At 50.8% G+C, this 25,565-nt stretch overlaps 1 protein-coding gene across 3 annotated transcripts in view; it reads right to left on the reverse strand.

The window, feature by feature from the left end:
* Positions 1-7,759: 7,759 nt before the first annotated feature.
* The window catches only part of RNLS (renalase, FAD dependent amine oxidase), a 53,863-nt gene continuing 36,057 nt past the window's right edge, over positions 7,760-25,565 (reverse strand). For 2 of the 3 annotated variants that reach the window (XM_063406162.1, XM_063406163.1), the window contains exons 5-7: positions 20,045-20,218; positions 12,996-13,171; positions 7,760-10,094 (exon numbers count right to left, since the gene is read on the reverse strand). In XM_063406162.1, coding sequence (XP_063262232.1) covers positions 9,897-10,094; positions 12,996-13,171; positions 20,045-20,218 — 548 coding nt within the window. In that variant the 3' untranslated portion in view covers positions 7,760-9,896. The remainder of the gene's footprint in view (positions 10,095-12,995; positions 13,172-20,044; positions 20,219-25,565) is intronic. The other variant, XM_063406164.1, reaches the window with a different exon arrangement.

The raw sequence follows: 25,565 nt of genomic DNA on the forward strand, positions 1-25,565 counted from the left end.
ATTCAAGCCGAGCACCTGATGATGAAGCCCAGAGTTCAGAGACTGAGGGACGGAAAAATTCAGCTCCCCCAGAGCATTCTGTTTCAGAACACCTGTGCTGCCAGCTCGCTGAGTAAAACAACTACACACACACGCTGGCTCGGCATCCAACCCCTGAGCAACACCGGCGGGATAAAAGCCAAGCCAACCAAAATGCCGAATAAGCAGAGAACCCTGTGGCACTTGCAGCGAGTTCACAGCTGCTTTTGCCAGCAGAAGAGGGTCCCGGGCTCCTGGGTGATTCACTCTGTGCCCTTTGGCTTCGCCTCAGAGGTGAGGGTTTCGGAATTACTCACAGCCCCGCGCTAACGGGTCGGGTCGTGTGATGCTGTTGAAGTTTACCTCGTGGCTTTGCACTCTTTGAACCCAAAGAGCTACCGAGCAGATGATTTCAAATGAGACCTCCACGCTCTTTTATATTATTTTTTTCCCCAGTTTGAGGCAGGTTTCATTCCAGTGAGTCCCTGTTCCCGACACGTTGGTTTGCTCGTGGCTGATATTGATTGAGACTCAGCAAAACAATCTCAGTTCTTCAGTGGGAAGAGACAAATGGGCTTTAATTATTGATGATACAGAGCTCTTAACCATTACTCAGGCATCACAAATTCATCTCCAAAATACCAGAGCCTGTCTTTTCTAATCCAGCTCACACAAGGAAGGAAGAGGCTTTGGTGCAGACTGCTTGGGGCCTGGGCATGGTCTGGCAGAGATGGAACAAGGTGGAGTGAGAGGGCTCAGGCATTTAAAAAGTACAACCTTCTTTTCACTCCATGGATGCTTTTTCCTCCCCTCCCTCAAATTCTTCCCCAGGGAAACTAGAATCCGACACACAAGAACAAAAGGGAAAAAACCCAATGCCTTGCTTAAGCCATATATCCAAAACTCTTGTAGATGGAAAGTTTGGAAGCCAGAGAAAATTGGGTTTTCTGCCAGATAGGGCTATTTTTAGAGTCCCCGAGAGAATTCCTTTGCCCTTCTCTCATTAAAAGCTACAGTGGACCTTGCACAGATGTGTTTTTAAAGGTGTGAAGAGCTGCCCAAGAAGTTGGGGGGATCAGGGGACACTGTTGTGAGCACCGTGGTGCCTCAGCCTGGCTGGGATGCAGCTGTAGGGGAAAACACCCACCTTGATAGATCAGTGTGGATGGATTTACGAGGTGACTGCAGTTGTGAAGCCTCCCTCAGCCCGTGCTTTCTGCTGAGACGAGGCTTGGCTTATTTTCCCCCACTTCTCAACTCCATGGCCACCTTTGTTTTAGCCGTGAAGCCTCCTTGGCCAAACAAATATTTTTATTAATACTCATCAGCAAAAATATAAACAGATACTGAGTTAGAACCCCAGGCTCAGCTCTGATTGTTTGACCTTTAGTTTCTATTGACAACAGCAAAGTAAACAATTCCTGTGGAGACTCAATGGTGATTTCTGCCACAAATAAATAAGAACATGAGATGAACAGAGTGAGCTTTGAGTGATTAAACAGAGACCTGAAGCCACTGAAACTGGGAAGTATTGACAGCAGTGGAGCAATGAGTTTCCCTTGCAAAATGCCACTCTTTGCTCATCTTGCAGGCAGGGACAGGTTGGATCAGGATGGACCTGCCCGATGGTGTGGACTTGAGCTAAGTGGACTTGAGAAGGGTGTCTGCCCTCCTGACCTGTGCTCGGGGTGGGTTTTCAGAGCCAGCAGCTCCCTTGAGGAGCGTGAATGGGCAGGGCAGTTCCTGTGCACAGCTCTGGTGTTCCAAGGATTGGAGGATGTGGAGCTGTTGGAGCAGGTCCAGAGCAGGCACCAAGCTGCTGAGGGGACTGGAGCACCTCCCCTGTGGAGCCAGGCTGGGAGAGCTGGTGAGAAGGTTGTGTGGAGACCTCACAGCTCCTTCCAGGGTCTGAAGGGGCTTCAGGGAAGCTGGAGAGGGATTTCAGCAGTAACTGGAGTGGCAGAACAAGGGGGAATGGCTTCCCACTGCCAGAGGGCAGAGTTAGGTGGGACACTGGGCAGGAATTGTTCCTTGGCAGGGTGGGAGGCCCTGGCACAGGGTGCCCAGAGCAGCTGTGGCTGCCCCTGGATCCCTGGCAGTGCCCAAGGCCAGGTTGGACACTGGGGCTTGGAGCAGCCTGGGACAGTGGAAGGTGTCCCTCTCCATGGCAGTGGGGAAGAATTGGATGGGCTTTAAGTTCCCTTCCAACCCAAACTATTCCCTTCATCTGTAATTTTATCATTCAAGCAGAGCAGGGAAGCAAAACCCCAGATCCCACTGCTTTATGGCCGGATAGGGAAATGCTGAAACCTCAAACACTGATCAACCTGCAGTGAAGGTAAAAGATAAAGAGTCCTGGGTTTATCACAGCCACTGCTCTCAGCAGAGAGCACCAGGCCCGTGGGATGCTGTCCATTCTGTGCTGCAGCAGCCAGCCCAAGGCCTGCTGTAGCCCCATGTGCCGCGCTGACCTTTCGGGAGCCGCGAGCCGGCCGCCCCTCCCATCCCTCCCCCACAGCCTGGGCCGGCTGTAAACATCCCCATCATAAAGACACAATTGTAAGATCCTATTTATTTGCCATGAGGAACCGGGCTGGCACGGGCTTGGGTTGCCCGAGGGGCTGGGCGGGCAGAGCCCGTCCGTGCCCTCCTGCCTCGACCCAGCCGCTGCGTGTGACAAATGCCCCTGGTCTGTCCCCGCGCCCCTCGAGCAGAGCCTGGCGCCAGCAGCGCCGGGACGGCTGCTGAGGGATGGAAACAACAACCCAACTCCCTCCTTGCCTCTCACCAGCTCTTCCCATCCCTGCTGCTCCCCCGGGTGCAGGGCCGAGGGTGGGGAGGGGGCAGGAAGTCGCTGACGCGTGCGGTTGGATTTCGGCTTGAACGCCATCCAGAGAGGAGCACCAAATATTAGTAAACAGATCAGGAAACATTTCCGTGTTTGGCAACAGCCCCGCTTTTCCATGGCAGCCATCTCCAGTGGTTTTTCCACCAGGGGAAAAGACCCCACTTGGTTGCTTTGCTCAAACTGGAGCAGCTCAGCTCCTGGACCTCGTTAGATCCTCCGCAGGTCTCTGGGCAGGTGCTGCAGCAGGATTCTGATTTGGGCATGTCCTGCAGAGCACAGGGTGCAGGCTCCCGGGCATCCCAGGGGATTACAGGATCCTGCAGCCATGTCCAGCATCTCTGCCGCCATCCAGGCTGAAAAGGAAAGGATCAAGATGCTTGGCCTATATTGCTGTGGAAAAGAAGATTATGAAGCAGTTTCCTTGCCGTGTGTCGAGGAGGGAATTACTGTGCTCTGATGGGCTCCTCAGGCCACGGACAAAAGGCCTGTCAAGTCCTGGTGCTTCAAGCTGCAGTCGGTCCCGTTAGGAGAATGACACAGGAATGAACCAAGCACTGCATGAAATCCTAGTTTTACCATTTCTCAGCATCCTGGGATGAACCCGAGCTGCTCCTCTTGCAACATGGGAGGGAAATGTAACAGTCCCTGATTCTGGAGGGCTGAACTGCCCCAAACCCGTGTTTCTGTGCTCTTCACTGTGACTTCCACTCAAAAAGTTCAAAGGTAGCGGCTTGGATAAAAAGCACGTGGTCAAGGTTTTGGAGAGGAGACCTCTGTTTTGGGCACAGCACCTCCCACTGCAGGTGTTGAGGGATGTTGACGTGGGATGGAGGTGCCACCAGCATGAAGAAGAGGAACTGAGAAGACGAGGGTCAAAAGTGAGGCTTGTAAGGGGAAAATCATTTCAGATGAGACAATCCTGATCCACAGCCAACAGCAACCCTAAAAGCAAAGGAGGAAAAAGAAATAGCATTTGTCTTTTTTGATGTTGAACTCCATGAGACGGTGTGAGAAACCATCTGATCTAACACCTCGTGTGACCAAGTCACTGTGGCTGCATGAATCATCCCACACAGACACCTGGTGATGCTGAAGGTGACACTGTGACACCCACAGCTTGCCACTTATTTTGCCACTGGCTGTTTTCGCTGATGGCATCAGTGCTGCCTTGCAATAATTAACAAATGGCACGTCGATTGGGGAACCAGGGTCTCCAGGGAGATGCCACCACACCGTGTGCTCTCACCATTTCAGTCTCCTTCCTACACTTTTGTCCTGCTTTTTCTGGTTTGAAAAGATAAGGGGAAACGGCCTCAGGCTGTGCCAGGGGAGGCTCAGCTTGGGCAGCAGCAGGAATTTGTGCATGGAAAGGGTGCTCAGGCCTTGGCAGGGGCTGCCCAGGGAGGGTTGCAGTGCCCATGGCTGGAGGTGTCCAAGGAAGGGCTGGAGGTGGCACTGAGTGCTCTGGGCTGGGGACAGGGTGGGCATTGGGCACAGCTGGGACTGCCTGGGCTGGGAGGGATTTTCCAGCCATGGGGGATTCTGGCATTCCCTGAACACCAACTGAAAGCATCCCGAGGGAATTCCTCCTGCAGCCTCCCGGCACAGCTGGGACGTTAATGCCGGATTTAAGGGGCTTTGCTGGGAATGGGCTGGAACTCAGTCGCGTGCTCAGCTCCTGCAGGGCCCATCTCCAGCTCTCCCTTACCCAGGGAAAGCACCGAACGTGCCGGGGCGTTCTGACGAGGTTTCCAAATGGCTCCCACCCCTCTGCTCCGAGGCCAGGCTTCCACGGAGCAAACAGAGCCGTGCCGAGGCGTGGATGGAGCTGGAATCCTTTCCTAGCCGTGGCCAACTGGGAATAAGAGTTACTTCTTTATAGCAGATGTGTAGCTCAAAGTTCACCATAAGGGCACTCACATCGAGAGCACAGCGTGTATTGTTCTGCAAGAAGGCTCAGCCTCAGCCCTTCAAAAGGCTCTGGAACAACTAATTTCATTATTCAAAGAATAAAGTGAGGCAGAGGGAGCCAAAATTAACCCTCTGGCCGCTCCCTGGAAGCAGGGATTTCTTTAGCACCCTATGCTCACAGATGCAAGCAGAAAATCTGCCTCACAGTGTCCCAGCTCTGTTTTTCTCACTAGTTTAGGAGTTGGATATCTTATTCCTCTTAAAATGACTACCTGGATCCAGGCCAGGCTGAGCACCCCCACATGTAGCCCTCTGTGTGTACACTGCATCAGCAAATATGGCTTTGATTTTCATCTCCACTTATGACCTCCAGGGAAAATTAGAAGATTTTTTTTTTAAATTATCCATACAAAAGAAGATTGTTCTCTCACTGACCAAATTAAAAAATAATACTTGCAGGCAAGAAGAAGACGAGTCCCACAAGAAGAATTCACCTATTTTTAGGCAGATTTAAGCAAAGAAAAATACACTCCTCCAAATCATGTCCCCTCCTTGGCCAAGGATCACTGGACCATGCGTTTGGGGCATGAACTGTTCCTGAAATTCTCCCTGCCTGACCAAACTGCTCTCTCTGGAGCTGAGCTGCTCACCCAGCATCGATCCCACTGTGAGTTAAGTGCTGAGGGAAAAGCCCAGGACACCTAAACAAAATCCAGGTTGCTAAAGGGTCAGTCAAGGACCAGGACCATGTGCAGATGGGTCCCTCCAAGTTGCTGTTTCACTTCCCAATTCCAGCACACTGAAGCAGGGGTGGAATTAAGATGAGCTCTTTTATCTGGAGAAACAGCCAGGAACCATCTCCAGCCACTTTTGGGGCAGAAACCTCGGGTTTCTCCCCAACCCAGGGCTGCTCAAAGATCCTTTGGCGAGGACACCGGCTGGAGCTGGGATGTTTGACGGGGATTATTTACCCTTGCTCCCGTCCTGCTGTGATTGCAGCTTGCATTCCCAAGCCGGCCCCCAGGACTGCCTTTTAAACCAAAGGAAAATGGGATTTGCACTACACAGGAGCGCTGAGCGAGGCAGCAAGCCCCAAATGCCCGGGACGGGGGTGCTGATGATCCAGGGTTTGGACCAGACCCGCTCCAGCTCTCCCTGCACACAGCAATAGGCCGTGGCTATTGCAACAACACATCTGTGAGCAGCTGGAGAACAAAAATCCCTTTGTCCCCGCGCGTTCCCGAGGCTCCATCCCGCCCGTGCGGATGGCTCGCTGCAGACGGGGACGGCAGCCGTGCCCCGCTAAGCTCCGAGATGCTGAGCTGGGATTTTGTGCGCTCGGAGAAGGTGGCGAGGGAGAGCGGCTGATCCCCTCCTCTGCTGCAGCTCATCCCCTTTCCCTGCGCTCTGCGCCAGGGAAGCGGCTGCCGGCACAGAGGCTGACCTATATTCCCGCGCTGACTGCCCACCCACCACGCTTTTAATTTTATTTTATTTTATTTCCCCCCCATTCTGAGCTGAGAAAGGATGGTCAAACCCTCGCCCGGTGCCAGCAGTGTCCCTCAGTGGCGGCAGCTGTGCCCGGCAGCCCGTGGCGTGCGCAGCGGAGATGCGAGCGCAGATAGCGCTGAGAAAGGAAGGATGTATCGGGCCGGGCACAGGTGAGCGAGGAGGTGCGGCCGGAGCCCTGTGCACGGCAGATAAAGTCACACCGAGCTCAGATAAAGTCGCACCGAGCTCAGATAATGTCACACCGAGCTGCGGCTGACCGCAGCGCCCCGGCAGCGGTCGGGCGGGCTCCTGTTCCCACAGCGGCGGGGGATGGGGCCAGCCCAGCCCCTGCTGGCACACGGAACCCCCTCCCCGATGCTGGGAGCAGTCGGGGGACAGCCACAAGCTCCTGGCTGGGTTTTCCCGTGGTGACGCTCAGTGAAAATTGGGAAATGACGAGAAACGCGAGGCTTCCCCAGGGTCTCCACGGGTTTCATCAGCACAACCTCCAAGGTGACAGCAGCCTGCCCTGCACCCCCTTTACTAACACAGCATCTCCCCAGTGGGGTTGAGCCAAAACTCTCTCCCCGTTTCCATTTATTTACCTCCAGGGGAGAAATTTTGCTTGGAAATTTTCCTGACAAGAAAGCCACTCACTCTCCCTCCTCCTCCCCCTCCTCCTGGGCTGTTGGTGCCCCGTGGGGCTGCGTCCGCCCCAGCCCTGCGGGCCCGTGGCGGTGCCAGCAGCGGCTGATCCCGGCGGTGCCACCTGAATGCGGGAATTAAGCCCAAATCCCAAGGAGGATGGCAGGGAGGCGCTGCAGCGAGCCGGGCACGGCGGCAGCAGAAGGCTCCGGGATTTCAGGGCTTCAGCTCGGCCGCACAAAGCGGCTTAGGGACTGCACAGCTGAGCCAGAGGCTTGGATTAGAGGCAAAACCGGCTCTGGCTCCGGGGAAATCTCTGCACAGGGGCTCAAGGTGCTCGCTGGGCAGCTCGGAGAGCGCCCTGGCAGCACCCGGGCTCCTGGCTCCAGCACAGCCTCCTAATGGCATGATCGCATGTCACAGCCTCCTGGTGGCCTGGCACAGCCTCCTGGTGGCCCGTCCCCAGCCCCGTGGAGCTGGTCACTCTGGAATTCGCAGCCGAGGAAACGCTGCCCTCGCCCAGGCAGGCACAGAGCCCTCGGTGCCATGCTGGGCTGGTGACCCAGACACGGTTCGGGTGGCACAGGGTCAGGTTCCTCTTCCTCGGGTTGACTTAAGGAGGGAACTCCTCTGCCAGTGTCACAGCCCAGGCTGGTGCCACCGCAGCAGCAGAGAGCTCTGCTGCGAGTCTGGGGCTGCAGCAGCACAACACTGCCCCTCCACCGAGAGGAAATGTGGTCACAGGGGTGCTTTCAGCTGGGCAGCACCTCCCACTGCAGCTGCCTTTTCAAAATTATTAAAAAAAAAAAAAAAAGAAAAAAAGAAGAAGAAGAAGCCCCAAGTCTCCAAAACTAAATTAATCTCTTAATTTATTTATTTTCATATGCTTGCACAAAATCACAGCCCAGGTCTCTGGAGACAGAAGAGACTTGTCTGGTTGATTTCCTGGGATTTTCCCTGGATGGACGTGACTTTTGATTAACTGGCAGATCCATCCATTGCAGCCTTGTTCCCACATTCCCTGATCCCAGGGGCTGCACAGGGAGCCACGGGCCAGCCCTGCCCAGGGGTGTTCCCTGGGTGGAAGTCACCACAGCTGGGAGCTGCGAGGCTTTGAGAAGCCGTGGCCCTGGCTTCCCTTGTGATGAGGAACACAAGAACATCGTGGTCTGGGAGCTGGGAGGCTCCAGTGGCACTCCAGGCAGTGGCTGGGCTCGTGGCACAGATGAGACCAGACACAGGCATCCCCCTTGTCTGGGAACAAGGAGTGAGCGGCTGGAACATCCAATCTGCCAGTTAATCAAAAATCAGGGAAAAGCCCAGGAAATCAACCAGACAAGTCTCTTCTGTTGCCACCCTTCTGCATACAGTGGCCTCTTTGAAACATCACCCTGTCACCCGCCTCGTGAGGGAATTCCACATCTCCCTGCTCCCAGCGCTCCCGCAGCCCGGAGCACATCCACAGGATCACATCCAACAGCTTTTCCTCTCCATGTTAAAAAAACCCCAAGCAGTTTTTATCTAAAGCATCTTAAGCTGGAGGCATGCTGCAGAACAGAGGTGTTTTGGTAGACTGGCATGATATTTTCAGGAGGAATTTGTGCATGGAAAGGGAGCTCAGGCCTCAGCAGGGGCTGCCCAGGGAGGGTTGCAGTGCTCATGGCTGGAGGTGTCCAAGGAAGGGCTGGAGGTGGCACTGAGTGCCCTGGGCTGGGGACAAGGTGGGCAGCATGAGGTACAGGGTGGACTGCATGGGCTGGGAGGGATTTTCCCACCTCCATGATTCTGGGATATGAGGAAGGAGCAGTTTGAGACTCTCCAGGATTCAAAAAAGCTCCAAACTGAAAAATTTCATGACTCAAAAAACATCTCTGAATCTGTGACTCGGGTACTTTGAGGCTTCAGGGTGATCAAGGCTCAGAGACTGCTGCAAGGACAGAGCCAGAGAATCTCCTGTCACTCCTGGTATCAGAGGCTGCTGGTAACACAGAGCTCCTGAAAGAGCATCACAGCTCTTCAGAGAACAACCACCTGAGAGGAACAACATAGTGCTGAGCCAAAGATGCCTCACATCCAGTTTTCTGCCTACTTTTAAAATTAACAAGTCTTAAATTCTTAGTGTCCCTTAAAATACTCCACTATAAATGGCCAAAGGCAGTAAATCACAGTGGTCAGGTGCTGTGATACAGGATGTGAGATTTGGGTGAAATGCAGGGGTAAAATAAGAAAAACAGAGGCTGAATTGTACTCCTCTAATGGTTTAAATTCTGTCTGCTTTTTGTTATTTTTAGTACTGTGGTAGACAGATACTAGACTTGTGATACATGATTGAAGACGAAGGAAAAGTTAAAATCCAATTTAGAATAAATAAATATTATTTCTTGGTAATTTCTGAGTAATTTCTGAGTAATTTCTGAGCCCATCCAGTGCCACCCCTGCCATGGCAGGGACATCTTCCACTGTCCCAGGGTGATCCAAGCCCCAAAGTCCAGCCTGGCCTTGGACACTGCCAGGGATGCAGGGGCAGCCACAGCTGCTCTGGGCACCCTGTGCCAGGGCCTGCCCACCCTGCCAGGGAACAATTCCTGCCCAGTGTCCCACCTAACTCTGCCCTCTGGCAGTGCAAAGCCATTCCCCTTGACCTGTCTCTAGGACAAGGAGTAAATAAGGAGTTTTCAAGGAATAAACTCTGTAGCTTCATGGATTTTTGTGCTGCTTCAAGTCAGGCTCCTCTCCTTGACAAAATTTTCATGGGCTGTAGAAGTATCAGGAGGCCCAGCAAGAGTGCTGGAGCTCCGTGCCTCTGCCAAGAGCCAGGGAAAGTCTTAGTTCAATCAAAGTAACCACTCTCAGCACAGATACTGGAAAATTCAGTTTAATTCCATCCTAATAATTATTCCAGCACACAGCTACATCTTCTTTTATTTGTTTTTAGCGAGACGACACTGATGTTAAACTTAAATTCAACCCATCCCAGCAAAATTCATAACAAATCTAGAGGAAGTTTGGCAGCCTGGCTTTGAAATTGCTGTAAATGAGGCTTCACAGCCTCTGCAAGGCTCACAGCAGACTCTATGCAGCCATCGAAGTTGGAACGAGTGAATCCATCACCCCCACAGATCAGGAGAGGCTGAGTGTGGAGAACCATCTGTCCTGGACAATTGGGCACAGCTCTTGTAACCTGAAAATGAAAAACATAAAGGGTGTGGGTGGAGAAAGTGTTTTATTTACCCAGATTTCACACCAGAAAGATCTGTATTCCTGAGCAGCACATCACAGAACCACAGAATGGTCTGGGTTGGAAGGACCTTAAAGCTCATCCTGTTCCACCCCCTGCCATGTCCCAGGAGTGCTCCAAGCCCTGTCCAGCCTGGCCTCCCACTCCAAAAGACAGATCCAAACATTAACCATCCAAGTACCATAGTAAAAGACTTATTTCTGGGAGTTGAATAATTAGAAATAATTAGAATTGAAAACTTCATTGTGCGAGGAAATTTGGAAACTTTACAGCCTGTTCTGTTTTATTCTCAGCCCATCTCAGCAGTTATGACTTGTCTGACCCTGGTGTAGGGATCTGAAAAGGTGTGAGGGTGATCTCACATCAGCAAAGTGGAGCTTGCAAAATCCCAGATGGGTTCAACACAGGAAAGGGAACCTCCTGTCTCTGGGACCACAGAATCCCAGGGTCCCTGAGGCTGGAAAATCCCTCCCAGCCCAGTCCCAGCTGTGCCTGATGCCCACCCTGTCCCCAGCCCAGGGCACTCAGTGCCACCTCCAGCCCTTCCTTGGACACCTCCAGCCATGGGCACTGCAACCCTCCCTGGGCAGCCCCTGCCAAGGCCTGAGCTCCCTTTCCATGCACAAATTCCTGCTGCTGTCCAACCTGCTAAAGCATGATACAGAGAGTATCAACTTTCTTTTGATCATTTCTTGGATTTCCACCCAGTAAACCATTACTGTATCCCCTCGTGGGACTGTCAGCTTCCAAGGAATCTTGCTAAATCCAGGGGATTTTCCCACTGACCCTCAGCTGGCCACTGCTCAGCCAGCCATTCCCTGCCACTGCCAAGTGTGGATGAGCTGCAAAGAACCCACATTTATGTTGCTGGCTGCATTTTCTGCTACTGGGTGTTAGCATCTCTTCAAAGGAGGAAATCAGCTGAAATAACCAGCTGCAACCCTTTTATTCACCTTAGGAGTCTGTCCAGGTATGGCAAATCCAGACACAGATTCTCCCTCAGACCAGTTTAAAGTCAGTACTTAACTTATTCCTGAATTTTTCTTACAGATCGAGCTGAGTACAAACAATGCAGAAAGACTTGGCAGAAAAAGGCTTTTCTGAGTGTCCTTTCTTCTTAGCTACCCAGGGTTTATTTGATGCTGGCTGTACCAAACAGCTCCTACCCCTCCTAGGAGGTGTTTCCCCTACTCCACCCTCTTGGAGGTGTTTTCCAGCCCCAGTAATTCCATATAAACCCTGCCAAAGACACACTTTTGGGTGGGCTGGGAAGCTGTTGGCTCTGAATGCTAATGGTGCCCTCACCACAATTAGAGCAAGGGGATCCAGAACTGCAGCTGTGCTGCTGAGTAGTGTCAGTAGAATTTTGGAAGTCCTAATCCCTCATCTGCCACGGATAATTGTAATGTCTGCATTTTAATCCCAGGATTGTGTTTGGCCATGTGAAGGATGTTACAGCCGGATTTAATTAACAAGTAGGATAAATCCCATCTAAAAGAGTCAGGGGAAAGATGCACCCATCTTATCAGTTCCCTTGGCCTCTGTGGCAACAGCTTATTATAATTGAAAGTAAAGAGAGCTTTAGGAGAAAGAGGGAGCTCTGCCCCAGATATTTCATTTAGGCAGTGATTATTTTACAGGGTGGCATTAGAGATCTCTTTACTGAGATAAAGGGTTTGACCTACACGGACTTTATTTGCAACCTAAGACATATTGACATTCATCCACCAAATTATGGACTGGTGCTAATTCCTCCTGTGGCACCAGCAGCTGCTGGAGTCACAGCCCTGGCTGGCAGCAAGAGAAGCAGGAGCTGGATGGGGTTTGGGAACCCTTTCCAGAGCAGGATCCAACTCTTCTCCCCTCTCCCACCCACAGCAGCTCTCAGCAGGTAAGGCAGGAGGAAAGACCAGATGTCACAACCAGGGAACCTTCACAGTGGCACCTGTTTTTCCCAAAAAAACCCCAAAACCCTGAACTGATAAAGAGGAACTTAGAGAACATACCACGATTTTGATATGTTTTATATAAATATTAATACCCGTGCTAAGGTTGCTTTTGCAATCCACCAATACTTTACTCGCAGAAAAATAAACTTTGTGCTAACGAGGCCAGGTTCCCAAACTGGATGCAGATCAAGGGGTATGAGCAGACTCCACAACAGCCATCCACAGCAACTTCAAAAAAGGAAAAATTTTTAGGGGACTGCTTTAAAAGTAAATATTTTGCATCAACCTCCACGTTCAAATTCACCAATGTAATTTAACTCGAGAGGCTTTGGGTAAACATGGATATACACTCCAATACTTCAGGAAATCGCCAACAATTTCCTTGGATTTTTAAAAGAAGACAGCAAAATATACACATTTTGCTATTATTACCCTTAGGTAGTTTACTTTAAAATATTTTTCACATAACATTCTGTTAAACCGAGCTGGGCCAAATCAAATAACAACAATTAATGTGTCTGTGCTTCTGCTCTTCTGTGGCAGGGTGGGAATTTTGCTGGTAATACCACACACTTCTGGATGCAGAGGGATGCACTGAGTCATGATTTTTAAATACAAGTGAAAATCCCACCAAATTACGTGGGATTTACTTCCTTCCTGTACACTACTCCCACCCCTGCTTAGCAAGAGAGCGGCATAACTCACCACTGAGCCAGGCCCAAAATGTTTAATAAACTGGCTAAAAATGACCTGGCTTTTGCTGGCCAGCCCTGGATGCTGCTCATGGCTACATGGCAGAATATGTTATGGTGCTGAGCAACCATCCCCTTTCCTCTTGCTCCCTGAGGATGGAAAATGCAGGGCTTCCCAGCTGAGCAGTCCCACCAGGGAGTACCTGGGAGTATCTCCATCTCTGGCACTTGATGCTGCTGGGTTTAGGCAGGGAGGGCACAATCCTCTGCAGGTGGCTGAGGATGACCTGCTGCACCTCTGCAGGGTCTGACTCCAGGTGCTCGCTGCCAAAGGCCACAGTCGTGTGCACCACCACCGAGGGCCCAACTTCAGGAGACTCTGAAAGAAAGAAAGGAAGAAAGAAAGAGGAGAGGTGCTTTGGAAGGATTGCTCTTTCATACTTGCCTTCCCCACACGCTGACAATTGTGCCTCTGGCCTAGGAGTCAGTAAGAACAAAAATATCTGTGGTGCCACCCTGTTCCTCCAGATGGGAAAAAAGCACAAGGAGTAACAACACAAGTTTGCAACAAGAACGCAAATCAAGGAGGACAATCTCTGCAACAGCCTGGCCTTGGGCACTTCCAGGGATCCAGGGGCAGCCACAGCTTCTCTGGGCATCCTGTGCCAGGGCCTCACCAGCCTCATTGTAAAAAAATTGGGCTTTTTATCTCATCTAAATCAATCCTCCCTCAGTTCAAAACCATCGCCCTTTGTCCCATCACCAAAGCGTGTTCTCATCTTCTGAGCATGGAATCATAGCTCAAGTGCTGACCTTGATCCCAGCAGACTTGGAAAGGGCCAGCCCTTGTTACATTTGGGGCTGGTTGCAGGTTCTCCGTAGCAGGAGACTCCTGTCCCTGCTGGCACGTTGGCTTGCCACCTTACAGAGGTGGCCTAACAACCTGCAGCCAGAGAATTCACCTGGATTAGGGGATTTTTGGGTTCAGGGCCTTCCCTGTGCCAAGGCAGGATGAGGATCCAGCACATCCTTGTGTGAGTTATTCCCGCTCCGATGAGCAGGATGGAGCAAGGACACGACGTGGGTTATGCTGCATTTCAGCTGAGCTGGAAATAACCAGTTCAATTAAGTGATTCTCTCTCACTCCCTTAACCAGCAACTCCCTCCTTTGGAGCAGAAAGCCTCTCCTGGTTAGACCTTTGCTTGAACTAGAGCATTCTTACAAGATTTTAGTTCCAGCAAACGAGTATTTTCTGACCAAGGAATCCACCAAAGAAGAGGTGGTTGAACACTTTCTGACCATGCTGGCTGTTGGGCACCAAGCTTGATAAAATCTTTATCGCTGCTCTGCCAGTGAAGGAATCTCCAGCTCCTCAAGCCAGAGATCCCCTCTGGGAAGATGACACATTCCAGCTTTCCAAAGGCAACCAAAATGTCTTTCTCTGGTGAGCTCCCTGTCCTGGTGTGATCACTTCAGAGGTGCAGAGTACCAAATCTGCAAGTGTGAAAGCCACAGCTTTCAATTCCTGTGGAAGGAACCCTTCTCTGAGTCTCTTTCTTGGGTGGGCCAGCCCAGCCGACATTGCTCTTGAAAACTGAAAATGTGGCAAAAAGGGGTGGGAAGATGTTTCTTGGTTTCACAGCTACCACAGGACGTACCTCTGTGGGCATCACCTTTCCCAGCTGTCTGGAAAAGCATCAGAAATGCTACTCAGACTTTCCTTCCCCTTTCTGGGGCAGAAACCGGGTGTTCTGCTGTCTCTCTGTGGACACAGTGAGGGACAGAAGACCAGGAAGACCAAAAATCCCTTCCTGTGTGAGCAGAGCACCCCTGGGACAGGGCCCTGAGTGATGGAAAACTGAATCTTGACCAGAACCTGGGAATGAGGAGAAAGGTTTCTGGATTGTGACCAGGAGATGGGAGCCATCAACTTCTGAACGTTTTGGGACAGTCTCAACACTCGTCATCAATTCCCAGCTGGAGGAATCATCCAGGATGTGCAGAAAAAGGGAAGGAGAGACTGCTGACAGTGAGAATTCATACAGGGTTAAGCCTGTTGGGAGGATTATCTTCCAGAAAAAGGATGGGGGCTAACAAAAGGTGCCCTGGAGAAGAGCACAAAGCCCAGGGCCACTTCCCCAGCACAGAGCTTGCAGCCCAAGGACATCTCTGAGCTTTGAGTAACACACCAGTGCAGAACTGTGGTGTGCTGGTCCAGCTGCAGTCACTGTCACAGTGGGATGAAAAGGCTCGTGGGTGAATCGCTGCAGGCAGTGACAACGTGAACAGTCTGTGGTGCCAAGTCCTCCCACAGGGATCTCCTCCTGCCCTGGCAAGTTCTCACATGGCAGCAAGGGTGGAAAGTCAGCTCCTGTGGTGGCCACATCCTCCTTACCCATCACACTCAGGGAAGGAGTGAGACCGAGAAATCACAATAAAATAAAACATGTGAAATTAGGATTACACCAATGAAACAAGACATGTTCTTGGAGAAAGCTCACAGTGGATCGTCTGCCCACCAAAACATTCCTCCTGGCAAAGTGGCAAAATCTACTTTGTTGTGGTGAATCTATGCCAAGGTCAGGTTCAGAGTCCCTAAACTGGAAAAGGATTTTAGAGATGAGATGTGACCCCTGGGCCTGAAGTTCCCTTAGCAGAGAGAACACCACCAGAGCATGAAAGCCAAAGGATCCATTTGGGGAATGGTCTGCATGGGGTCCATCATGTTCTGGGAGGGTGACAGGCTAGAAAGGGAACTGTGGAAAAGGAGGAACTGGCAGGTTAAATGGATTTCAAGGTGCCAGGATGGGGACAGAGCACAGTGCTCCTGGGGCTATATTAATGGGGCACCCTATAAAGGACCCACCTGTTCTTCACCTGCCAGAGGAAACTTGGCAAAGACAGGGAGAAGCAGCTATAGCTCCTACTATCCCCAGGAAAGCAAAAGGCATCTGGATTTGCCCAAACAACAATATTCTAGGAGAGCAAATCATGTCTGAGGGCTGTTTTGGAGCACCTCTGTGGCTCACAGACTCTGCAGAGCCCATAAACCCACTGACCCTCAGCAGAGGGAGATCTACTTTCATAAAGGCATAAAAGTAAGCAGCCACAACCTGCAGTTCAACTTGCAAGCTCCACAGATGCAGCCAAAAAACATCCAGAGAGGATGGGAGATTTTTCCTGGTCCAGCTGTGCTAACATTAAAACTTGCTGGGCAGCAAATGCAGACAGAGCTTGAAGAATCCCCTGTCTTTGCTGAAGGGGCATGCTTAGATTCACTTCCCAGTTCATTCATTAGTGTGTCCAGTAAATCCTCACCAGAACACTGTCTGCCTCAGAGTCACAGAACTTCGGGAGGGAGGGAGGAACCTCTGGAGGTCTCCAGTCCAACCTCCTGCTCCAAAGTGGGGCCAGCCTCAAAGGCAGATGTTTCCTACCACAGCTGGAGTGCTCAGGGACCGCCCAAGGATTACAACCTGGTCTCCAGTAGAAAACTGTCCATGGATGTGACAGGTATGTATCTGCCACAGGAATGTTCTCCTCATTTTAGGGGAACAGCACCGAGTATTTTTCTCAGGTTGCTGCCCAAAACCTGGAGCCACAATGGACCCCAAGATACGGCTGTTTCCTGACCGTCAGGAATTTGTAAGCTCCCCCAGGAGATGTGTTTTGCCATCTGAACCCCCTTCTGGTCCTGGGTAGCAGGAAGGGAAAGGGCTTTTGCCACACCAAACCAACCCTAGAAGAAGGAAATGCTGCTGGGTCAGCATGGAGGGCAGAGAGAAGCTGGACACTCTGGACAGGCTGGAACTGCATCCCTGCTCCCCGGAGGCATCACACAGTGCCAAAAGAGAAGTCAATGTGCAGGCCTCATAAACCCTACCTAAAGGATTAAAAAAGAACAGTGATCAACTTTACTAGACCTAGAAAGCAAGAGAGACGGAGGTTCACTTTCAAAATGCCACGCTGCTGTTTGGAAGGAGGGCCAGCAAGCTTCCCCAGTTGTCCTCAGAAATTCCCATGGTTCCAAAGGTCCCATACTCTCCCTCTAAGAAAATCTACTGTCTGACAAGGCACATTTGGGAGGAGTCACGGAAAGAATGGCACTAACTTTTTTATATTCAGAACCCAGCATTTCATTAGCCTTACCGACAGTTTCTGATTATTTTTCTAGGAGGCAGGCAGGGCTGGCAGAGGATTACAACACAACACGGCAAAACTTACATACTTTGTTAACTCTGCCATCTTCCTAAAAATTCTTATTTCAGGAAGGAAAGGAATCTCCATTTCAAAATTAAAGAGGATACTCAGGAATGATACAGTGCTAAAAACCTGTAAGGCAGATCTTCCCTTTAAATTACATAACCACGCAATCCCGGAGCAAAAGAAAGGAACCGCTTCCCCTTTTATGTGTCATCTATCTTTAGTCCTCCTGGAATGCAGAGAGATGCAAAGACTGCGGTATTCCAGAAATAATTTATGCTGGAGAATTCCCAGTGTCCCCCCGACCCGGCATAAATATGGATGGGGTGTTGGAGGCAGCCAATCCCACAAAGTGTTTAATATTCATGCACACCACACGGGGAATTCAGCACACGCTTCCTCTCGTGGGCTCCTCCTTACGTAACATCACCTCTGCAGGCAGGGATGGGGCTCTGCAGACAGCAGCTGGGATCCTCAGCTGATGGAAACGGCCTTTCCCCCTGGAGGCTCCTGATCACAGCAAGAATTGGTGGCTTTATCAGAGAGAAATTGCTTTATCTGACCCACCCCATGCGGGATTACAACAACAGGGCCGGTTTGTGTTTCACTGTACAGCGTGGATGTCTCTGCTCCACTGACTCCAGGCAGGGACTGCCATATCTCACACAAGTGACAAGGACAGCCTTGGAGGGTTGGGCTGCCTGCTCTGGGGACATGTTATGTACATGAGTCCCTCAGCAGAAAGCTCACGGGACCACAGAATCATAAAATGGATCGAAGATCGACCAGTCCCAAACCTCCTGCAGGGGACAAGTATCAGCTACAGTTATTTTCTCTGGATCTCTCTTGTTCAAGGCTGATCATTAAAAAGCTATTATTTGAGGTGGCAGTGAGGGTGAGATGGTGAGATAAACCTCCATTAACTGTGGATACAATTAATGTATCCACAAGGTGAAGAAACAACTGGAGAAAGCGATGGCTTTTGAGGAATGATGATTGGGCCTGGAAGATCTCAGCTGCCTCACCCAGCAATTCTGCTTTCTGTGAATGTTTACTTTTTGGTTGTCACCATCCTCTTCTTCAGATGAGTCCAAATAATCAAGGCTGAAGAACAAAAGAATGGGAAGACTGATGAATGGAGTTAAAGGGACGGTGAGGTGTTCCTGTGCCTCCCACTGAAATGTTCTGGAGGGCAGGTGGAAGCATGGGAAGAAAAAAGCAGATGCAAAACACTTGCATATGTGCTAAAACAAGCATACAGGAACTTTTTATTCATGTGTTTTGGTCGCAGGGCTTCACATGTAAATAAATTTCACATTCATCCTCCCTTGCCTGTGCTGTCTAAAGTCTGTCTCCTAGGAAGAGACGCACACACACAATTTGTTCTTCTTGGAAAAATTTGCTCATATAAACAGAACTCTCCCCCAGTTCAAGGGAAATTTCAGTGAGAAAGGTATGTGTCAACACTGATGTTCTGGTACTTTCCACATATTTGTTATCAATATGCCCCAAATAATGTGCTTTGTACTTGGTTCAGCTGCATCTGCAGACAGCCAAAGCTGCTTGATAATTCCACCAGTTCATATTTGTTGTTCTTGGTGCTGGGGCTTTGAGACCACATGGTGCAGAGAGGTGGGGAAGCACAGGTGACATCCCCCTTGACACAGGTAAGGATAATATCAGTAGCTCCTCTTAAATATTAGGTATTTTTTCACTGAACACAACAATGGCAACAAGAATCTCAGATGCAAGAAAATCTCCAGCTGAACACTGTCAGTAACAAGGAGACAATGCCAGAGAAAAAAGGTCACTCTGCATTTGGCTTTGCTTGTGCTCTTTTTTTACATACTCACTGTAAGTCCCTGCAGGAGAAGGCACATCAGGGTGCATACATCCTTATTTTGGCCAGTCCAGCCATGCTTCTGTTTTGTTTTCACTCTTGTCAGATCAACAAGCTGAATTCTTAGGGAAAACAACAAATTTGCGCTTGCACAGAGGGATGGGGAATCTCTCCTACAAGGAAAGGCTGAGTGAGCTGGGAATGTTCTGCCTGGAGAAGGGAAGGCTCTGGAGAGACCCCAGAGCCCCTGCCAGTGTCTAAAGGGGCTCCAGAAGAGCTGGAGAGGGACTGGGGACAAGGGATGGAGGGACAGGACATAGGGAATGGCTGAATGGCTTCCCACTGCCAGAGGGCATGGATGGATGGGAGATTGGGAAGGAATTGTTACCTGGCAGGGTGGGCAGGCCCTGGCACAGGGTGCCCAGAGCAGCTGTGGCTGCCCCTGGATCCCTGGAAGTGTCCAAGGCCAGGCTGGACAGGAGGAAGGTGTCCCTGCCCATAGCAGGGGGTGGAGCTTTGGGTCTTTGTGGTCACTCACAAGCCAAACCATGCTGGATTCTGTGATTTTAATTGGTCTGCAAGGATTTTTTTCCAAGCTATTCTATGCCACCACACTCCTGGTATGTGAAACACATTTAACAAATAAAACACACACTTCCTCAACTGCCACCCTCCAGAAAAGAGAGCAGAAGGGTCTGTCCTGGGGGATATTCTTCAAGCCCTGCCGAGCACACACAGCCACTTCAGGGCCTCTCCCTGATCACAAAAACACCCTGGCTGACTCTGAACTGGGCTGAGCAGCTCCAGTTAAACAACCCCTTCCCACTTCCAAGCCTCGTGGAAAAGAGCAGGAGCCGTAGAGTAACGGGTGACGGGAGACGAACCGGCGAGCGCATGAATCATCAGCCTCTAAACAAAGGAACCCCGGCTCTTTCTTGGAACAGCCACACTTTGATGCCTGCAGTCCCCTGACACTGGTTTCACAAAGGCAGTAACCCAAACCATGTGCCGGGGGCTGGCGTTCCGAGGGCCGGCCCGCTCTCGTTGTGCGCTTCACCGCGGGCCAAACGCGGCACCGAGCGCCGCCCGCCGCGGCTCGGAGTCAAACGTTCACCCCTCTCCCAACAGCAACACTCAATTAAACAGCATTTCTCACGGCTGCACCCTCCATTGTGGCCGTGTTTAAGGGGAATAATGGGAGCACTGACCTATATTGCGCTTCTTGTTATCGATGGAGATGAAGCGTATGCAGGGATTATCGGCGATGTAGTGAGCAGCCCAGGGGACAGCAATCCCTGTGCCAGCCTCGTAAAACAGCCCCAGGGCGTAGCGGGATGAGTAGCTCACAGATTCCAGTTGCTGCATTTGACTTTCATTAATTACTGTGAAGGGAAAAAAAAAAAGAAAGAAAATCAGACAATCCCTCTCCTCTTGGAACATTAAATATGGGAATGCTGCGGTTAAGCTGATTATTCCCTCCTGAAAATGACCAGACTGCTAAAACCAAGAACTTAATATTAAGCCTAGAGCTTTGTAGTATTTTTTTTTCTGGGACACCTCTTCATGAAGTTTTAATGGTGCATGATATAGAGTGTGTCCTTCACTGGGCCCTCCCCCAGCTGCTGGGGGTTCATCTCCCAACTCTCCCCTAGTTGCCTCTGACTCAAAACTTCCATGGCTTGGGTGACTTTTTGTTTCAAATCTGTTCTCAAAGGGTGAATAAACAGCAATAAAATGCTTGGGTTGCCTCCAGGACATCAAGTGAATGGTCGTAGGGCTCGACAAGCACCGAAATGACTTCACATATCCACAAAATGAACTCAGAGCCTCCTGAACCTCTGGGGAAAACAGCCCTGTGACTTCTGTGCTACAATTCAAATGAATGAAGGAAACTCTGCACTTCAGCATACAAAAGATTCGTAGTGAGGTTCGGCTCCTTCAGCTGAAGGTATTTTAAAGCAGTTTAGAAAATTTCAGAGCAAGTACGAATCCTAATTCCTCCCTGTGATTAACTCTTCTCTCTTCTAATTACAGTGAGATCTGCTTTTTGCTGCAATTTCATAATCTTCATAAAAAGCTGCACAAAGTAGCATCAGCCCCACCGTGTGCCTTCAAATACTGTTTAATTTCATGCCACAGAGAAATGCCCCAGCTTGGCTGATTGTGGAGCTCCGTTCCACGTCTCTCTCCCTGTGCCTGAGGGATGTCCAAGGCTTCTGTGGGCTGGAGCAGCAGAAAAGACGAAGTTCAGCTCATGCTGCACAAAGAAAGGAACAGCTCATCCCACAATGGGTCAGGCTGACCTGGCCCCACCTCCCTGCTGCAGCAGGGCCATTCCAAACTCATGGCACAGGATGGTGTCCTGCCAGCTCTCCCAGCTGAGGCTCCTGGTGGGTTTCCCCACCAGCCTGACCTAATGCCCAGCACACCAGAGGATCACAGGTCGGATTCCACCTCAAATCCCATCAGAAAACAACCTTGAAATGTCCCCAAGAAAAAAAACAAACTGAAAAAATATCTGTGGAGTAGTTTTTTTCATATTTTCCCCACAAGTACACTAGGGAACAGAGAAATGGGGAGAGCAGAAAGAAACACTGACCAAGCCACAAAACCTGGGGAGAGGAACGGAGGAGAAATACGGCACCTGGCAGTGGGTGGTGGTGGAGCTGCCAGATGAAGGAAGCAGGACTGCCTGGGCATGAAGGGCTTTGAAGAAGCTCCCCTTCTCTCTCCAGTTCTCCCTCCAAGAAGGAGCTGAGGGCTCCAGCTGTCTCTCACCCCTGCACTCAGATCTTTCCAAGAAGGATCTACTCCAAGGTCACTCTGCTTTCCTCCTCCCCTGGAACTCAGGGCTCCAGGGTGCCTGGGGCTCCATGCCAAAGGCCCAGAGCAGCCTGGCACGCCCTAGGCAGGGCTCTGGCTTCCATCCCAGTTTTCTGTGCTGTTCAAAGGCTGACCCAGGCACTAGCAGGGCTGCCCCAGCTCCATGAGTCTCCTGCAGGCTGTCACTAGATCCTTCCCCTCTTCCCTCCAGCGACTGCAGCTCTCAGGACAGGGGGATTTCTGGTGTGGCTTGCAGAGGAAGGGAGGGGATTCAGATTCAAGGTTTATTACCTTGAGCAGGTACAACCTTCGCAACACTCAGTGCTGCCAAAGCTGAGGTGGCCAGTTGGCTCTGAACTATCTTGTTTGAGACTTACCACGTCATTGTGGAGCTGTCTCCATAATGATACGGTGAGCTGTAAAGCTTCAGAAGGTGTTAGGGGTCCTTGGGATGGATGCTGGACAGTAGAGAGGTGATGGAAGGTGAGCTGAGATTTTGTCAGGTGTGAACAGACACTTACCCATGGTGCTTGGCCGGGGAATGAAGGGGGAAGTGCAGGAAGGAAGGACAGGAGCCCAGCTGAGCAGGCCAGGAGAGGGGAGAAGAGGGAAGGCAGGCAGCTCCAGGCTGTGATTTCCCAGATCAGAGGGGTGCAGACAGCCAGGGCAGCTCGTCCACAGTGGCCAGGGCAGGAACAGCTTTGGGAAGAAGTGACTTTCCCAAGCCTTGAGGAGATGGACTAACAGCCAGGCTGAGCCTGCTGCAGTGCCCAGTGCCTGCCGGTGTTCTGGGGACAGCCTCAGGCTGCTCACCCTGTGGGATGTGAGCCCCAGACACCCTGAGGAGCTCACACAACCACAGAACCCCTGAGGCTGGAAAAGCCCTCCCATGCAGCCCCAGCTGTGCCCAATGCCCACCTTGTCCCCAGCCCAGAGCACTCAGTGCCACCTCCAGCCCTTCCTTGGACACCTCCAGCCTTGGGCACTGCAACCCTCCCTGGGCAGCCCCTGCCAAGGCCTGAGCACTCTTTTCTGTGTAAAAAGGCTCCTCCAGACTCAGCCCTGCCCTGTCCTGTGCTAAAGCAGAGCCGGGAGGGAACCTGGAGGCTGGAACAGCAGGGCCCTGGACCCCAGCCAGGCTCAGGGCAGCTGCCCCAGGTCACTGGGGCCACACCAGGGCATCCCCAGGGATGGGGATCCCCCAGCACCCAGGGCCCCATCCCAGGGCTGCTCTCCTGGGGCTGCCTGGGCTTTTCTGTGCCCCAGCTGCACCTCTGGTCTCTTTCTGACCACATCATAAACCAGAGCTGACTAAAACCCATCATCCCCAACAGTCAGCTTTATACCCCAAAATTTGAAAGTGGGTGAATTCAATCACTGATGTGTGTTTGTTAACTAATTTCCTTCACTACTGCTTAGGTTCTTAAAAAAAAAAAAAAAAAAAAAAAAGAAATGTCTGTGGTTCACTGGGTTCTGAGCAGCTGCACATTTACCAAATTGAGGAAGTTTTTATAGCTTGAGAAGACAGGCAAGAAAGTGACGTCAGATTTGAAATCCAGCAACAAAAAAGCTGAGTTACATGCAAAAACAGAGCTAAGAGTTGTAAGATTGAGGTTTTTCCTCTGCTCCATCCATTATGCATTTCAGCAAGGCCAACAAGTTGATCTAAGGACATGGAGAGAACCTTCATTTTGAATTTCCATACTTTTATTGGTTTAAATGAGAACCAGACTGTTGTTTTAACGCTGCGTATGAAACCACAAAATAACTCTTAATTCTTCCCCTTCCAACAAAAACGGTTAAGATGATTTTAATGACATTTTGGAAAAAAAGAAAACAAAAACAAAACAACCCCAGCTTTCAGAACACAGAATTGCCCAGCATACAGCCACAGTGATATTTTTAAAGCAATGCATGAAGACATGAAAATCTTGTATTTTCCACTGCAAGGTTCAGCTACAGCTGCACTGCGAGTGCCACTGAAGTGAGTGTCCTCTGGAGATTTCATCACATCAAAGCAAGGGGCACGTATACTTCATCTGCTGTTTCTGCAGACACTGACAGCAGAGTGGATTACTTCTCTGTGACACTCAATAAATACAGCCAGGCCCTTTTATCTGCCGTTCCAGGGCTTTAATGTCACCTCGCTGCCTCACTCGTGTTGTGGGAAGGAGAGGACCCAGAGATCCCATCAGGGCCAGCAGGACAGAGGAGAGCCAAGGCTGGAGCTGGCAGGCTGGGAGCACGGGCACCACGCCATGCAGGCATGGAGGGAGCCCAGCCTCCCACCACACAGCCAGGGAGGCAAAAACAAACCCAGCTGCTCCGACGGCCAGGAACCCACTGGGGTGATCAAGGTTTAATCCCGGACTTTTACTCTTTTGCCAGGAAGTGCAGAAAGAGATTGCAATATCATGGAACCACAGACTGGTTTGGGTTGGAAGGGACCTTAAAAATCACCTTTTCCCACCCCCTGCCATGGGCAGGGACACCTTCCACTGTCCCAGGCTGCTCCAAGTCCTGTCCAGCCTGGCCTTGGACACTGCCAGGGATCCAGGGGCAGCCACAGCTGTTTTGGAAAGTCTCACTATTGCTAACTCAGTACTGCTAAAAGCTGGTGGAGACTCATCTCCCCAGGAAGTCAGAGCTCAGCTGGGATGCCTGGATCCAGCTCCTGCATGACCCTGAGGGCGTGTGGGCAAACCTGGGCAAAGAAACCAAGGTCCTGGTTTGAAAGACTTCCAGGGGTGAGAGGGAAAACCCTCACTTTGTTTCACCAGCCGCTCTTGCTGAGTGGCAGAGGGGATTTTGCATCCTGACAATCAGCAGCTCCAAAAAAAACAAGGTAACAAACAGCCAGAAGTATCTTCTGCTTTAGTGCTGCACACCAGCTACTGCCTACTCTCTTTGAAATCACTTATCAGGGTATAGCCAAGGTGACTGTAAATCTAGAGCTGAACAGACATGACCAGCCACCAAAGCAGTAAGGGAAAAAAAAAAAAAAACCAAAACCAAAAAACAAACCCTTTGGCAGTACTTCTAAGGAATGGAAGTGCTATTAAAACAGCAAAATATGAGGATGCTGGACTTTTTACTTCAGGAGAAAGTTGCTCTTTCACTGTAAACTTCTTATCTTAATAATTCAGTTTTGATAGGAATAGTATTAGAGCCTGGCTTGAACTTTGTGACTTTGTCACTGCCCAGCCACCCTGCAGCTTCCAGAACCTGAAATCCTCCACCTTCTTCATTTTTTCTCTGACTTTATTTCAGTGATCACCTGCCTCTCTCCCAGCTATGCCCTCAAAAACCCCACCACTGACCCCATGCCCCAAAAAGGTATTGTGATTTCCTTAGACTGCTTTGCTGAAAATTTTATTCACAGCAATTCCAAATGCATCACTCAGACACTGCTGGTGGCATCTCCAAGTGCCCAGTGACCACCACTGTCTAAAAGCTAAAAAAAGGAAACTGTGGTAAAATGGCTAAAAAGATATTTTCAGCTCAGATACCAAGTCAAGGGATCTCAGGAGATTCACCCAGCAGAATGGGCAGCTCAGATAATACCTGCAGGGACAGTTTATTGTCACAGCTGCCACGGCTCCGTTTGGGAGGTGACTTAACTCAGGTTGGCACACAACAAAGCCTCCTTGGGTGGCCACCTCTCCTTCCCCAGCAGGCTGAGACCCCTCCCACTGCTCTCCAGAGTCAGAGGCTGCCACCCTGAGCTCCCCAGCTGCGTGGGGACAAAGGACAGGCCATGCTCTGGGCAGTGGCCATGCCACTGGCCCTCTGCCACCGCGCTGACCGCTTCAAGATGCAGCCTGTTCCTGCTGCTGCTCTGCGTGGGAGGGAGCAGAGGTTATGAGAAAGGCTTCGGGTTTGAGTTCAGCTTCCTTATCAAACAGC

The sequence above is a fragment of the Prinia subflava genome, chromosome 9 (assembly GCF_021018805.1).
Source record: "Prinia subflava isolate CZ2003 ecotype Zambia chromosome 9, Cam_Psub_1.2, whole genome shotgun sequence".
In the NCBI taxonomy this organism is placed as follows: domain Eukaryota; kingdom Metazoa; phylum Chordata; class Aves; order Passeriformes; family Cisticolidae; genus Prinia; species Prinia subflava.